General features: G+C 47.2%; 5 protein-coding genes across 5 annotated transcripts; 3 read left to right on the top strand and 2 right to left on the bottom strand.

Annotated features, from left to right (window-relative positions):
- Positions 1-26: 26 nt before the first annotated feature.
- On the top strand, positions 27-2,867 carry LOC9654430 (phospholipase D alpha 1). Its single transcript, XM_002964375.2, has 3 exons — positions 27-341; positions 405-2,298; positions 2,361-2,867. Exons 1-3 carry the CDS (start codon positions 234-236, stop codon positions 2,789-2,791), a joined length of 2,433 nt encoding a protein of 810 aa, XP_002964421.1. The 5' UTR covers positions 27-233; the 3' UTR covers positions 2,792-2,867.
- A 1,046-nt stretch (positions 2,868-3,913) lies between these two features.
- LOC112344314 (pentatricopeptide repeat-containing protein At4g02750-like) lies at positions 3,914-5,692 on the top strand. The gene has a single exon (XM_024668771.1). It carries the CDS (start codon positions 3,914-3,916, stop codon positions 5,690-5,692), a length of 1,779 nt encoding a protein of 592 aa, XP_024524539.1.
- An 831-nt stretch (positions 5,693-6,523) lies between these two features.
- On the top strand, positions 6,524-7,777 carry LOC9655629 (pentatricopeptide repeat-containing protein At5g27110). Its single transcript, XM_002964373.1, has one exon. The coding sequence runs from the start codon at positions 6,524-6,526 to the stop codon at positions 7,775-7,777; it is 1,254 nt and encodes a 417-aa protein (XP_002964419.1).
- A 3,353-nt stretch (positions 7,778-11,130) lies between these two features.
- Positions 11,131-11,821, bottom strand: LOC112344450. Its single transcript, XM_024669247.1, has one exon. It carries the CDS (start codon positions 11,690-11,692, stop codon positions 11,231-11,233), a length of 462 nt encoding a protein of 153 aa, XP_024525015.1. The 5' UTR covers positions 11,693-11,821; the 3' UTR covers positions 11,131-11,230.
- A 188-nt stretch (positions 11,822-12,009) lies between these two features.
- Positions 12,010-15,346, bottom strand: LOC9655628 (mitogen-activated protein kinase kinase kinase 3). The gene is made up of 12 exons (XM_024669353.1): positions 15,154-15,346; positions 14,442-14,891; positions 13,901-14,377; positions 13,720-13,810; positions 13,545-13,607; positions 13,320-13,480; positions 13,192-13,267; positions 13,075-13,134; positions 12,908-13,015; positions 12,668-12,853; positions 12,576-12,601; positions 12,010-12,524 (listed from the first exon to the last, which is right to left on the bottom strand). Exons 2-12 carry the CDS (start codon positions 14,867-14,869, stop codon positions 12,215-12,217), a joined length of 1,986 nt encoding a protein of 661 aa, XP_024525121.1. The 5' UTR covers positions 14,870-14,891; positions 15,154-15,346; the 3' UTR covers positions 12,010-12,214.
- Positions 15,347-15,636: the final 290 nt, after the last annotated feature.

The following is a 15,636-nucleotide window of genomic DNA, read 5'->3' as shown; positions in this document are numbered from 1 at the left end:
TAAGTTTGAAAAGTTAAGAGCCCTAGCCCTAGTTGTATTTCTTGACCCAGATGGCGTCGTGTGATGCATTCCTGCGCGTCGAGCCGCTGGCGCTGCGGATCAACGCGTCTCTGACCACTCCGGCGACGAATCCGTCACGGTGAGTGCTGCCCAGGGGAGCCGCGATCCAGCTTCCAATTCGCGCGGAGGACAGGAGCAAGGGTTTTGGGCTGTCATCTATCGCCGGCGCAGCAATGGCGTCCTTCCTGATGCATGGAATTCTCCATGCGACGGTCTTCGAGGCCGTGGGAATCACCGATCAGACGCGAGTCACTGGCGCAGCGCCCGAGTTCTTGCGAATGGTAGATTTATTTCTCCATTTTTCCATCGCTTAGAGCTTACTCGTCCATGGATTCGTCTCGCAGATCGTGGAGGGCGTGGAGGACGTGGTCGGCCTCGGGAGAGGCTCAAATCGAATGTATGCCACTGTGGACCTCGACAAGACCCGGGTGGGAAGAACGCGAGTGGTGGATTTCTCGCCAAAAAGCCCGGTGTGGAACGAGTCCTTCCACATCTACTGCGCGCACAACGTTGCTCACACGATCATCAGCGTCAAGGCCGACCTCCGGATCGGAGCCACGGTGCTGGGCCGGGCCAAAGTCTCGGTTCTCAATCTCCTCTCGGGCCAGCCGCTCGAGAACTGGCTGGATCTCTGCCGGGAGGACGGCAAGCCCATCAAGAGCGCCAAGGTCCGCGTACGCCTCCAGTTCTTCGACGTGACCAAGGATCCAAACTTTGGCTATGGCGTCCGCGATGGCTTTCGCTTCCCGGGGGTGCCTTTCACGTACTTCAAGCAGCAGCGCGGATGCAGAGTCACGCTCTACCAGGACGCTCACATGAGTGACAACTTCCTGCCACCGATTTTTCTCGCGGGAGATCAGCTCTATCAGCCGACTCGGTGCTGGGAGGATATGTTCCACGCCATTTCCAACGCCAAGCATTTGATCTACATCACAGGGTGGTCGGTTTTCACCGAGATCACGATGATCCGAGACCCCGCAAGAGCTTCGCTGGGAGCCGAGGCACAGACGCTGGGCCAGCTCCTGCGGAGGAAAGCCGAGGAGGGAGTCCGAGTTTTACTCCTCGTCTGGGATGACCGGACCTCTCTCAGCGTCGTCAAGACGGAGGGCGTGATGAACACTCACGACGAGGAGACTTTCAATTATTTCAAGAACACCAAAGTCAAGTGCCGGCTGTGTCCCAGGAATCCGGACAGTGGTCTCAGCATCGTCCAAGGCTTCCAGATCGGTGCCATGTTTACACACCACCAGAAGACGCTGACGGTTGATGTCCCGGCACCCGGAAGCCATATGAGGGCCATCACAAGTTTCGTGGGTGGTCTGGACCTCGCTGCGGGAAGATATGACAACCAGCATCACTCGGTCTTCCACACGCTCAATGCCGAGCACAAGGACGACTTTCGGCAGACGAGCTTTCCCAGGGCGTGTCGCAAGTTCGGCGGGCCGAGAGAGCCGTGGCACGACATCCACGCGCGGATAGAAGGCCCGGCCGCCTGGGACGTGCTCCACAACTTCGAGCAGCGGTGGAGAAAGCAGGCGAGCAAGGACGCGAACTGGCTGCTCGAGCTGGCGCAGATGAGATCCATCGTTCCCCCGACCGCCCCGGCTTGTCCAGGAGAAGACTGGAACACTTGGAACGTACAACTCTTCCGGTCGATCGACGCGGCGGCGGTGGCTGGCTTCCCGCAGGATCCAGCAGCAGCGGGAGCAATGGGACTGGTGAGCGGCAAGGACAACATCATCGACAGGAGCGTCCACGACGCTTTCATCGCGGCTATCCGGCGAGCCAAGGACTTCATCTACATCGAGAACCAATACTTCCTGGGAAGCTCTTTCGCGTGGGAGTCGCACCAAAACGCTGGAGCTCACCACTTGGTTCCCCGCGAGATAGCGCTCAAGATCGTGAGCAAGATCCAAGCCGGCCAGCCTTTCCGGGTCTACATCGTCATTCCAATGTGGCCCGAGGGAGTCCCCGACAGCCCCCAGGTGATGGCGATCCTGGAGATGATGGTGAGGACCATGGAGATGATGTACAGGACCATCGCTCCGGCACTCTTCGCCAAGCAGCTCGTCGACGTGGATCTGCGAGACTACCTCTCCTTCTACTGCCTGGGGAACCGGGAGAGGCGAGCTCCCGGCGACTACTTGCCTGTGGAGTCTCCCGAGCCGGGCTCCAGCTACAAGCTCGCGCAGGACCATCGCCGCTTCATGGTCTACGTCCACTCCAAGATGATGATCGGTAAGCCAGCCTGCCTCGTTTCAAAGTTTTCTAGCGAACTTACGAGAAGATCTCTTGCGCAGTGGACGATGAATACATCATAGTTGGATCGGCGAATATAAACCAGCGCTCCATGGATGGCGGCCGCGACACGGAGATCGCCATGGGAGCTTACCAGCCATACCACACTTGCCTGGCGCAGCCACCGCGGGGCCAAGTCCACGGCTTTAGAATGTCGCTGTGGTACGAGCACACGGGTGTGCTTGACAACGATTTCCTGGCCCCCAGCAGCGTCCAGTGCATGAGAAAGATGAACAGCATGGGGGACTACTACTGGCAGCTCTACGCGGGGGAGCCCGAGGTGGATCTTCCGGGCCATCTCTTGGCATACCCGATCACTGTGGCGAAAGATGGCACCGTTAGTGAGCTCCCGGGATTCTCCTCCTTTCCAGACATGAAGGGCCGGATACTCGGTGGAAGATCCGACTATTTTCCTGATATTCTCACCTCGTAAGCTCATCTCCGAATCCTTGTAAATCAATGTGAATAACATCAAGGTTTTAACAAAAAAGGTTCTTTTTTGTTAGCAATATTTTCTGCCCTACTTTTTAGCAAAATAGATTTTGGAGATGCCGGGAATTGAACCCGGGTAAAGTGAGCTCTTGCACTGGTTATAACCACTACATCTCCCTTCTTAATGTTTAATTTTTTAATTGCGAGTAAAATTTTATTGCCCTATTTTGTAAAAAGAAATTATGAATAATTTAATGTATTAAACAATAAGCATCAATAATTCACGCACAGGGATGATTAATGGATGGTATTGTGAATTAAAAAATAAAGAACTTTATTGTTCTTGCAATGTCTACAACTCAGGATTCCAAAGGATTTAATATTTTGCAAATTTTGTTTTTCATTTTTCATTGCTAGAATAGCTCACAGACAGAGAGAGGGAGTTCAACCAACCAAGTGTTCTCAGGGATGGGCGCCCTTGAATATCGAAGTGGCACTGCGTCGTCCCAGAGCCCTGGTGCTCATGATCAAGTCGTAAGCAAAACACCCTGTCTAAATTGCGAAAACATTTCGAGATTGCCGAGAAAAACTCATGATAGGTAGTGCTTGTAACTAAGCTACCTCATTTGAGAAACGCATTACCAATGGTAGAATTGAGAATGGAGCTAGGGCCCCTGCATTGTCAAGAGGATGGAGAAAGATTGAAGCCTCGCTAAAACAACGATTGGATGGATTTCTTGCTTAGTTTTGACAGTGTGTGACAAAAAAAATAAAAAATCGAAGGATACATTCATAATTCCATCTTTGAATGGAGGAAATAGACTCCAATTCCCAAACGAACAAAAAACTACAAAAATGAAAACAAGAAAAAGAACGAAAAAGATGGTAGAGATCGCAACCAAACCAACTAAAAACAAATCACTAGTAGCAGGAAAGCTAAATAAGAAATCCATCCAAGAACATGAAGAAGCGGGGTTTTAATCGGCCCCCACCTGTGATTCAATGTAGTTTGCCAACTCCTTTTCCTGCAGCCACGAGCAGTTCAATCGCCTCCTCAAATTCTGCGCGGTGATGCCCCGAGTTGTACGGACAACTGAATTCGTTAGGGCTTGGATTCAGCTGAATGGCTGTTAGGGACCAAATCGCCGAACTTTTGAGGTCTTGCCGCGATGCCAAGGATCTCTCCCAGGCCAGGAGTGTCCATGCCTCCATCGTGGCATCGAAATACGAGCTCGATCGTTACCTCTCCAATCTCGCATTGCAAATGTATGGGCGATGCGGCAGCCTTGAAGACGCGCTGAAGATTTTCGGCCAGATCAGAAAGCCCAACCTCATCTCCTGGAACACGCTCCTCCAGGCACTCTCGGAGAATGGGGAGGTGGAGAAAGCGAGAGAGATTTTTGATGGAATGCCCGGCTGGGACGTCGTGTCGTGGAACTCGTTGATGGCGGCGTATGCCCGCAACGGGGATTTGGAGGAGGCGAGGAGGATTTACGAATTGGCCGCAGAGAGAGATCTCATATCTTGTAACACGATGATCGATGGGTATGCAGAGATGGATTTTTTGGAGGAGGCAAAGTCAATGTTTGATTCCATGGACGAGAAGAATGTTGTCTCTTACAACACCATGATCCAGGCATATGCCGAAAACGGGCATCTTTTCGAGGCAAAGGTTCTCTTTGAGGAGATGCCGGTTAAGAACGTGGTGAGCTGGACTGCCATGGTGACGGCGTATGCGCGGGTAGGACACGTGGACGAATCACGACGGGTTTTTAACGCGATGCCGGAGAGGAACGTGGTGACATGGAACACGATGCTCCAGGGATATGCTGACTATGGGAATCTTGAGGAGGCAGAGCGAATCTTTCTCGAGATGCCGGAGGAGAGCCTTGTGTCGTGGAACGCAATGGTATCTTTGTACGCAGAGTGTGGGCTTTTGGAGCGGGCAAAAAATCTCTTTGATAGAATGGTTTTCAGAGACGTCATCTCTTTTAACACAATAATCTATGCCTTTGCCCAGGACAGGAATCTTGAAGAATCTAGACGCCTCTTCAACTCCATGCCACAGAGGAACGTCGTGTCGTACAATTGCATGATCGCGTCGTATGGCCTGTACGGGCATCTAGAAGAATCTCGGGTCCTGTTCGACACAATGCCGTACAGGAATCTCGTATCCTGGAACACAATGCTCACCGCATATGCCCACAAGGGGCATCTGGAAGAGGTGCTATTCCTGCTAAGGTATATCCCTCAAAAGGACGTGCTGACATGGACGGCGGTGTGTACGTGCCACATTGTGACTGGTCACCTGGCCGAAGCGCAAAGAATAATTTTCTTCATGCCCGAGAAGAACTCGGCCTCCTGGAACGCTCTAGCGGCGGCTTATGGCGATCGAGGAGATTTGCTCAAGGCCGAGAGGCTCTTGAGCGAGATCCCTGTGAAAGACATGGTTTCCTGGAACACGACAATGGCCACTTACGCCAAGAACAATCGCCCTCTAGAGGTTCTCTCGTTGTTTCATCGCTTGAATCTCCAGGGGACAAGGCCACAGATGATTACCTTTGCGATTGTTCTAACAGCGTGTAGCCGGCTTGGGATGATCGAACAAGGATGGAACCAGTTTTTCTCCACAGCTTGCGACTATGGAAGCCTGCCAACGTCGCGGCACTACTCGTGCTTGATCGATGCTTTTGGACGAGTCGGGAGGCTTTCCGAGGCGGAGCAGCTGCTGCAAAGCATGCCAGTTCCGGCGGATGTGGTGGTGTGGAAAACACTGCTGGGTGCCTGCCGGATCCACAACAATGCCGAGTGTGGAGCTCGAGCTATGGAGAACATTGCCAAGCTCGATCCGCACAACGCCGCTTCGTTTGTTCTCATGGCCAACACCTTGCAACCTGGTTGATTACATCCAAGGTACTTCCAACTTGGAAATCACACATGCAAGAGATGGTGGTGGATGTCGCTGTGTTTGCATCAGATGCTCGTGAATCGTCTCCGCGGACGTTGTTCAACCCGTATGAGCCGGTTGCGCTAAACGAAAGCACACTGATCATGAATTCGAAGACGGATGATGTGAAGCACGTAGAATTGTGATTGGTCTCAAATCAAGGAAAAAGAGCCCGATTTATTCTTGTGTTTTGTAAATTTTAAAGACAGGTTCTTGCAACAACCGCTTTTTGGGGTCGATTGGCCGTTGGATGGGAGTGTCGGGTGTTTTAGCCGGCAAATTAGCTCGTAAAGAAGAAAAGGCAACCGTCAAGCCCGAGCTCTAGGATTGTCATTCTAGCGTGATTAGCAATCTCTTTGAGTAGTAGTACATTTGAAGAACAAAGAGAGACATGATCTTGGAACAAAGTGGACTCTCTACGCACATCCGCTCTGCGACAAGTTCCCAGCGAGGCCTTGCTGACCGTGAAAACGAGCAGCGATCGTCCGCTGCCAAATCCCTTGCCAGCTCGGGCAAGTATAAGTATGGATTGCCAGTGCGAAAGGCACACGAATCGACAATTGCAGGGATCACGAAGACGCGCGAGTTGCGCAGATTCGAAGGGATCTGGGCTACCGCTGCCATGAATCGAGACCACCAGAAGAACGAGAAAGCATTTCGTTCCATTATCATTCATAGCAACTTTGAATTTAAAAATGGTATATTCGGTAAGTGTTAATCTTTGCGCGCTCTGGGTTTAGGGCTTTTCAAATGTAGGGCTTGTCTAGGGTTCTTGCGTGGGTAGCGATGGCGCTGTGCTCGCGGCCGAGGAGCCCCGCATTCTTGTGGGCGGCGTCGGCAAGTAAGTACCGATCGATCTGGGTGCGCTGGCGGAGGGGCGAGCTCCCCGCCGGCGTCTGGAACCCCTTCGTCTTCGAGGACATGAAGAGGCCGCGCGAGCTGTCCAAGGAGTTCCTCGACTTCCTCGTCGATGGCACCTGCCGGACGCCCATCAACTTCGGCATCCACGTCGGGACGCCGCTGGGCGCGCTGCCCACGGACTACCTGGTCTGGCTCTCCAACGATTTCCGCTCCGACACGGTGGACTGGCGATGGTGGCGCGACGTCGCGCGCCAGGCGCTCAAGGAGCGCGCCAGCGTCCACATCGGCAAGCGCCAGGAGTTCATCGCGGCGCTCGCGCGCGCGGGCAACGTCGACTACACGCTCGAGCTCCTGCGATCCGAGGCCAACCAGGTGGATTCCCCGCCGGGCTACGCCGCGCTGCTGCGCCACTGCGCCCAGCACCGCGCGCTGGAGCAGGGCATCAAGGTCCACAACCAGCTCGTCGCGGAGGGATTCGCGAGGAACCCGTTCCTGGCCGAGCTCCTGATCGAGATGTACAGCCAGTGCGGCGCCGTGGATCTAGCGCTCCAGGTGTTCGAGAGCCTGGAGAGGAAGAAGCGCGGCGTGAGCGCCTGGGCGGCCATGATCCGGTGCTACGTCGAGAATGGTGATCACAAGCGCGCGCTCGAGGCGTACAAGAACATGGATCTGGAGGCCGACTCGGAGCTCCTGGTTGTGATGTTTGATTGCTGTGCGAGGGCGCGGGCGCTGGCCGAGGGGCGTGTCATCCACGCGTGCTTGGTCTCGAGCGAGGTCCGCGCGGATCTAAAGCTCCGGACGGCGATCTTTGCGTTCTACGCCCAGTGTGGGGATTTGGAGATGGCAAGAAAGCTGTTTGTGAATCTAGAGAAGAAGAGTGCCGAGGCCTGGAACGTGATGATCAAGAGCTATGTAGACGCTGGAAGAAGGGATATGGCGATGGGGGTGTACGAGAAGATGGAGAAATCGAGGAGGAGCCGGGAGACGATTTTGATCGCTCTAGATGCCTGCTGTTCGCTGGAGGAGATTGGAGGGGTTGAGGAGGATGCCTCTGCGAGCAAGGTGATCAAGAAGTCGGATCATGCCGGTGTCAAGGCGGCCATCGCAGCTGCCAGGAAGCGATTGCAGCAGTCTAGTAGAGATGATCAAGCGGGCTCGCCTCCTTGCAATGTGTGCTGAGAGCTTTTGGACACGATGACATGATCTTACAACTCCTTTACCCCGGCTTCGCTTTGGACGAGCAGAGCACGCCCAGAGCGGTGAGGATCCGACAATGCGATTGGGCTGGAAAAGAGATGCTCTTACTTAGCTTTCATTAAAGGTGACAACACATTTGATTCGGCAAAAAGCTATTTTCCTTTTATTTGGATTAAAGTAATTAGTAATTAGTAATTTTTTACTTTAGTGATTCATTCTTTCCTATTTACTGATAATGTTATCTCTCTCTCTCTCTCTCTCTCTCTCTCTTTCTTTCTGTGAATAAAAGATAAAAGAAATCAAATATACTTAAGAATTTTAAATGATTTTTTCAAAGTTTTTTAAAGAAGAAATCAAAGTTGAGTAAATTTAACTTCTATTAAGGTATTTTTAAATATTATTATATCAATAAGTATTACATAAATATGAGATAAAGTATTATTGTCATGAATATGACTATAGGTATCAAAAGTTATTTGTTAGCAAGTCCTTTTGGATATTCTTTTTTTATTGCTTGGTATTGTTGAATCCTTTATCAATCTCCATCTAAGTTAGTTGAGAAATTAATAATCATATGCGCACTTAGACTAAAAGAGCACTAAGAAAGGAAATTTTAAGTTGTCATTTAGTCAAACATATTTGACGTGGTGATGAAAAATTTATATTGTTGATTTGCATTTGCTAATGTTAAAAACTCTCATAATATTGAGCTTAGTCTTTCAATATTTGCTAAATGATAGCTTCTAGCTAAAACACTCCCACCATCATGCCCTATATGCTAGTTTCATTTGGTTCTATTAACTATTTATGAAAAATGTTTAGATTTGCTAATTTAGAACATCTATAAAATGTAGAGATTATTTTGAACACAATAGTGTTGATCTTATATCCAAATTAATACTTTAACATTATTCCATATTTAGTAAGTTTCAAATTTGTCCCAGAGATTTAACTCTTGATACTAAGGGTGAAAGCTCAAAGTATTCATTCCTTGTTCCAAATATATAATAAGGATAGTGGGTATGTTGAGCATAATTGATTAATTTAATGCATAGTTTAGCTCCTACTTGCGTATTTGTCTTTGTTCTATGTCTAGCTTAGGTCTAAGCCCAAGTTTCATGTCATGTTAACTAATAAATACCTATATCCTTATGTTAAACCAACGGTATGTTGAAACAATACCAAACTCCATTTGGCTTTGTTTTGTATATTGGTCTTTGCATTGAGATGTTGGACTGTTCCAATATTGTTCTTTATTGTCCCTTCACTCCTTGGGCTAAATGATTATAAGTTACTTTGTGCTCTAGATGAGTCATTCTATCACTCTTTGGCTTAATGCAAGTTTAATTTAATTCTTTCATTTAGTGGCTTATGGCTCTTTAAAACTTGGGTTCCACTTTACTATCCTTGGACATGTGGTATGTAACATGTGGCACATAAAGGGTTTAAATTCCACTTTGTATATAATACATAAATTACCAAATTTGAAAAAGATTTATGACCCTAGGATAGAAGGAATCATAAAGATGGTTATATTTAAGTGATACAAGTTTTAAATAAATAATAAGACTTGATAAATTTCATGACATGATCTCCAAAATGCACAATTACAAACTATCTCTAGAATTTACTACCAAATAAAAATAAAAACCAAAAAGGAGTCCAAATTTATTTAAAAGTTCATGACAATAAATAAATCAACATAGCAATATTAAAACCTTGAATATAAAGTTTTAGTGCCTGGATAATAAAGAAGATTAAAGCTTCTCCTAATAAGTATAAATTTAGGGAGAAGGTACAAATGTGCCATATTAATGAATAAATATTTCATACAATAAGCACTACAAAATTTTCCAATAAATTTGTATTTTATTACTTCTAAAATTTTAACAATCTTTTATTTTCTGTTTTCTGTTTTTTTTATAAATTTTTGAGTCCACTTTTTTTAACCAGAACACTTTGATTTGTAAAACATGTAATATATATTAAATAATTTTAATAATTAAGCCATATAATTATTTTTAAATACTATATGAAACTCATTCAGAGTTTAATGAATAATATTCCAAAATTTATTTTATATTTAGATATTGTGGTTAATACACAAAATATTTTTCCAAATATATTATTGGACAGTAAACCATTATTTTTCTAAAAACATTTTCTTTTTAATGCTTTTGATAAAAAATTTTATGCATCTAGAGTTGTACTTCCTTGTCTTTATTTTTTCTCATGTGTTTTTTTTAAAAATAATAATTAATTCTTTAGCTTTTAAAACTTTTAATAATCAATTGCATTTTAAAACCATAGTTTTTTTATTCGCATTTCATCCTTCACTAATGCAAATATTAAATTTTCAATATTAAGTTTCTTATAACAAACAACAACAACATTATAATATATTTTACAATAAATAAACATCATACCATATTTTGATAATGTAATATAATAAATTGTTTTGGATACATTTTCACAATTATTCTTTGCAAAGGTTGTGAAGGTCAGGCGGCATGATCAACATTTCTATCTCTCCAACTGCATCGCAAAAACATATATTATAAAACCCTTAATATTGTATTAGCATGAAATATGCAAATTAAATTTATACTAAAACCAAAATTTGAAACTAAAATTTGAACCATATTAAAAAATTTAATCCACATAGATTTATTTTTAAAATAAAAACTCCATTCATTTTGTAAATATTATTTTATTTTCTAAAAGACATAACGTTTTTAGTATCTTATAGTGGATAACAAATTTTATTTCACTTGTTATCATACACCACTATTAAATTTTAATGTGCTTTATAAAAAGTACATAATAAATAATTATAATCCATCTTTAGTTTTTAGTTTTAATATAAATGTGAGAGCCAAGTGTACGGTTACGATGCCGTATACTAATATTAGCGTAGTGGGATTTTGGTAGCTGTCGGATTGGTTTCAATCTGAACCAGTCGCTCCTGTATATAAACTAGGGTTTTTGGGCTAATGGAGATGCACATTTTTGTATTCCCTTTCCATATTCCAAGCACTCACATAAACTAAAAATTTATTTTATAAATATCAGTGTGAGTAATAGTGTAATTCATCAAAATTTTCACAATCAAGTGTCAAGATGCAAAAGACAATTAAATAAATCACTAGCCCAGATAAATCCAATCTAAATTTATATTTTTAATGCTAGATTAGTATATTTTTCATAAAAAGTGTTTTATACCTTTTAATTATAAAAGGAAATTAAGTATTAAAAAGATTTAAATTTTAACTATAACATTTACAAAACGTTATGTATATAAAATTTATAACAGTGTATAATGAATTATGATTGACTGTCTTTAAATTTTATATGAATAAAAATAATAATTTTTCACTTTTGTATATTATTTTACTAACAATACAGCCCGTGCTTGGAATGTGGAAGAACTTCATACTAATTGCGCTTCTTCGTGGTCTTCTTGCGAGGAGTATCAGATGTGGGACGGCTTGCTTCCTTCTCGCTCTTGCTAAATCGCCTGCCATAGGCGAACTCGTCCAGCCTCTGGCCCTGCCTCTTGTACCGCCCCCCAGACTCTACGAACGCCGGGCATGGCCGGAATGCCTTGATTGGCCACCACCCAAATCCCGGCACCGCTGCAATGCCGCCCTGGATTCGCCCCAGCCCATTGCAGCCCCACATCACCTCCGATCGCCCGCAAGTCTTACACCCGGATCCAGTATAATCTTCCTCTTTCTCTACGTTTTCTACAACTTCTTCCTCCTCAATAGCTAAGGTACCAGGTTTCTGAGGAGAATCCGGCGCTGCCGATGCCCAGATCTTCCTCCTCCCGCGACCATTCGCCAGAGATTGCGAGGAATGCCATGGAATTGCGTGGAGCGCGGCTATGGCCACCATATCCCCTGTGCCTGCTCAACATACTTGCATCCGAACATTCGAACGCAACCGGATTCGAACGGGTATCGAACGTTTAATACCCGTTTAGCTTTTTTTCGAACGGGTATAATGGTTTTCAGTTTTTTTCGAACCCTAATTTTACAGTTTTTTTCGAACCCTGATTTTACATGAACCCTAATCCTAAGTAAAAGAAAGCATATTCTTTAGGGTTTTTTAAAATATTCTTGGTGTTTAAACGCCGTTTTAAACGCCGTATTATACGCGCGTTTTAAACGGCGTTTTTTATTAATCGTACCCGTTCGAATGCAAGTATGCCCTAAAAAGCAGAGCAAGAATATCCGTTAATTTAAAAAACTTTACAACGGAGGTAAAGGAAGTAAAAGAGGCAAAATTGTGAGCCGGTGCTGTCATATATACAAAAAGAGGAGCACTCGTCGTAGTAGAATCGTTCCCTCGCACCAAAGGAGCGTTGCGAAGAAGAGGAGGAAGATAAATGATGAGAATAAAGGAAAAAACGTAACTTCAGCATTTGAGATCCAGGCAGCTGACGAGCCTCTGGTGATGATGAATGTCAGAGATGACGCTGCGAACCTCGATCTCGGACGTTGACAATCCGTGGCCGCCGTTACGCATCTTTGCTGCGGGATGATGATGATGGTGGCGATGCTGCTGCTGCTGAGGATCCTCCATGCTTTTCAATCGCCTCCCAAAATCGGATGGAGTCTGGAGGAAGAAAGCGGTGGCGTCGGCCTCGGAGGCCGGCTGGAATCCAAACTGGGAGGAAGGGGAGAACATCGGAGAGAGTACTTGCCGAGGTGGAGTAGACGCGTATCTAATGAAAGAGCACCATTAGCTACAACAAAAAAACGAATGCAAAGCTCACCTTGTCGTCTGGTAGCCATCTCGAGTCTGATGAGATTGGAAAAATCGAGATTTAGCTACACAATTCAGATAGAAACAAAAGGGCTGCGGTACCTGGAAGTCTGAGTTGGTGTCCGGTATGTCCATCACAAACGGATGCTCCATGAGCTCTGTCGCTGTTGGTCTGTCCGCCGGGTTCCTTTGCAAACACAACCTCAGAAAGTGTTGGCACTCTTCGGACAGATGCGGAGGAATTGGAGGAGTTTCTTTGCTGTTGCCAATCTTGAACATAACAGCGACCTGAGCATTCAAACCTTAGAAACTTAGTGACTGAAACTTCGTTATGTCACTCACCCCTTCAAATTCGCTCCACGGAGGCTTTCCAGTTGCCATTTCGATCACGGTGCAACCGAGGCTCCAAATGTCCACAGAGAGATCATAACCATGAGTTGATTTTAGAATCTGCCAATCCAGACAAAACCCGCTTTTATGGACAGGCACTTTACGTGACATCCACAAACCTCTGGAGCCATCCAGTACGGGCTTCCTTTGCAAGAAAGTGGGAAGGACTGAGCAGTTATCTGAAAGCAGTCCCGGGGTGAGTGCCGGAAAAAGATCAGACTAGACACAAAACGTACGTGCTTCGCCATGCCAAAGTCCCCAAGCTTCACCACGCCATTGGTATCGACAAGGATGTTTGCGCCCTTGATGTCTCTATAAAAGAATAACGCTGGCACGACATAGAAAACGCCACTCGAAAAAGTACCTGTGAACAGTCTCCACGCTGTGCAAAAAGGATAAACCCGAAAGTATTTGTCTCGTGTAGCGCCTGATAACCGACTCCTTGAATGGTCCATAGTCTTGAAGCAGCTTATGAATGGAGCCACCCGACACGTACTCGAGATAGATGTAAAGGTTGTCCTCCACCTACAAAGAACACCAAGCAAAACGTAATGAGCCGCACAACAATGAGGATCACGCTAGTGCTTACTGCTTCTGATCCATAGTACTGTACAATGTTCTGGTGCCTTAAGCGACTGAGGAGAGTAATTTCCTGAAGCATGGCGGACACGCAACGCAAGTTAAAAGTGATCGACACCAATAAACGGGGAAAAAAAAAATTTAAAATGGAACAACGAGAACTTTGCAGATAGAATAGCAAGTACCTGTCCGAGCTGTTTAGCACTCTCTTTAGACTGATCATTGTCACCAATAATGCGAACCTCCTTCATCGCACACATCCGGCCGATGTTGTTGCTGCACATGGCAAGAGAATCGTGTTAGATCTGTCGCTGGAGCAAACGAGGAGAATAAAAAAGCGAGGGGGGCCGGAGTGGTGTGCGGTACCTGTCAAACCCAACATACACATATCCAAAAGTTCCATTACCGATGAGCTTCCCTTTCTGCCAGCAGGTTGTCGTCGCCCCCCTGTTAGACGGTGAAAGCGTCGGCGACAATGGAAATCCACTTCCGCAAGGTGGTGGTGGTGGTGCTGGCAACGGGTGCGGCGTGTGGCGGGGAGAAAGCTGACCACCACTACCACCACCACCAAAACCACTTCCACCACTTCCACTTTGGGTGCGTGGATTCCTCGACCCGGCTGTAGCAGTGAAGGCCGGCGGGCTGTTCCCAGGAGCAACAGCGGCAGCGCTGTTACTATACGGATAGAAGGCGTCACCGGCGTCGAGAATCGCTCTCGGACTGCGGCACGGGCTCAAGCACGGGGAGTGCGCGTTGTTTGACGTAGCTTTCACTGGCACCGGATTGGAAGGCGTCGATCCGTTTCCCGAGTACCTACATTCCTTCCAAGGAGAGGCCTTTGATCTGAAAGAAGACAACCAAAACCACGAGATCATTCACGGAGAAAGAGAGAACAAGTGAAACTTACTGGGTGGTGTCACACGTATCGCTGTTGCTTGAGCTGATGCTGGAAGAGGCCGAGGTCGCGGCCACTGCCTCGGCGAAAATCCCCGCTCTGGGCTTTTGCTCCTGGGGAGGAGGAAGCGGCAGGGACTGGTTCCTTCGCACCTCCGCGCCTTGAGGAGAGAAGGGCGAGCACGGCAGAGGCCATGGCTGCCTTGCCGAGTCCGAGGGCGTGCACGGCGACACCGGCCTGGAGCTGCTGGAATTGTCCGAGCTGGAGCGGTAGCCCGGCGAGAAGCTGTTCTTCCTCTCGTCGTCCGTCCAGGAGGAGAGCCTCGTCTTCCAGCTCCCAATCTGCAAGCGCATGCCATCTTTGCTCTTGTGCTGCTGCTGCTTCTTGGCCGCCGCCTCCTTGGGCTCCTTGGAGGACTTGCCGCCCCACCAGGAAGGCATCACGCCTCCCTCTCAGGCGCAGCTGCGATCACGAGAGGAAAAATTTAGCTCCGAGAACGAAGAACCCTGCCAAAAATCTCACATCCACGAAGCCATGACGCGTTCACATCGAATTCACGAATGAGACAAGGGGAAAAACACGCAGAAAATGCAGACCGGCCGCCCGCGCCTAAACGATGAGACCGGCAAGAGGAATCAAGCTACAGCGCAGGACAAGCCAAGAACCGGCAGAGATCGATGGAATGATTCATCACAGCAAGAAAAAAAGGGGGAAAGCTACTCACAACATGCGCATCGAATCACGACATCGCTGGAGCTCGCGCTCGATCGGAGAGAGAAGGGAGAGAAGAGAACAGAGAGACAAGCGCCTTGATCTGCGCCTCCTGGCGCCCTAAATTTCCCTGTGACGAGCCCTAAAATCGCGAAGCTCCTCCATCTCGTTTCCTCTTTTCTTCTCCAACACGTCTTTCTCCCGCATTCCCGCTCCCCTCCACCCCCGCCGCCGCCGGAATATACCGTGCCGCGCCGCCGCGGCGAGAATATCCCCGCACGTGTCACGACCCCAGCGAATATTCGCGCTACGGACACGTGTTGGGCGTTGACTTTGCGTGGCCCCGTCCGGGTGACGTGGTCGCCAAGGTCCACGTTTGTTAAGGAATTTATGATGACTCGACAGTCTTTCTTTTCTACATTCTCAATTTTTATCTTTGCTCGGTTTTATCGGACGGACGAGAGCATATATAACGCCTCGATCCGATAATCAAAGG

Source organism: Selaginella moellendorffii, unplaced genomic scaffold (assembly GCF_000143415.4).
Source record: "Selaginella moellendorffii unplaced genomic scaffold, v1.0 SELMOscaffold_4, whole genome shotgun sequence".
In the NCBI taxonomy this organism is placed as follows: Eukaryota; Viridiplantae; Streptophyta; class Lycopodiopsida; order Selaginellales; family Selaginellaceae; genus Selaginella; species Selaginella moellendorffii.
This window is presented reverse-complemented; position numbering and strand designations above follow the sequence as displayed.

What these genes read in the sequence shown, in the direction of transcription:
- LOC9654430 (XM_002964375.2), top strand. Translation starts at nt 234, where the DNA reads ATGGCGTCCTTCCTGATGCATGGAATTCTCCATGCGACGGTCTTCGAG. An exon ending in CGCCCGAGTTCTTGCGAATG is followed by an intron (nt 342 to 404) that starts GTAGATTTATTT and finishes TTCGTCTCGCAG; the next exon opens with ATCGTGGAGGGCGTGGAGGA. An exon ending in CCACTCCAAGATGATGATCG is followed by an intron (nt 2,299 to 2,360) that starts GTAAGCCAGCCT and finishes TCTCTTGCGCAG; the next exon opens with TGGACGATGAATACATCATA.
- LOC112344314 (XM_024668771.1), top strand. Translation starts at nt 3,914, where the DNA reads ATGGCTGTTAGGGACCAAATCGCCGAACTTTTGAGGTCTTGCCGCGAT.
- LOC9655629 (XM_002964373.1), top strand. Translation starts at nt 6,524, where the DNA reads ATGGCGCTGTGCTCGCGGCCGAGGAGCCCCGCATTCTTGTGGGCGGCG.
- LOC112344450 (XM_024669247.1), bottom strand. Translation starts at nt 11,692, where the DNA reads ATGGTGGCCATAGCCGCGCTCCACGCAATTCCATGGCATTCCTCGCAA.
- LOC9655628 (XM_024669353.1), bottom strand. Translation starts at nt 14,869, where the DNA reads ATGCCTTCCTGGTGGGGCGGCAAGTCCTCCAAGGAGCCCAAGGAGGCG. An exon ending in CGTACTGGATGGCTCCAGAG is followed by an intron (nt 13,016 to 13,074) that starts GTTTGTGGATGT and finishes CTGGATTGGCAG; the next exon opens with ATTCTAAAATCAACTCATGG. An exon ending in CGTGGAGCGAATTTGAAGGG is followed by an intron (nt 12,854 to 12,907) that starts GTGAGTGACATA and finishes TTGAATGCTCAG; the next exon opens with GTCGCTGTTATGTTCAAGAT.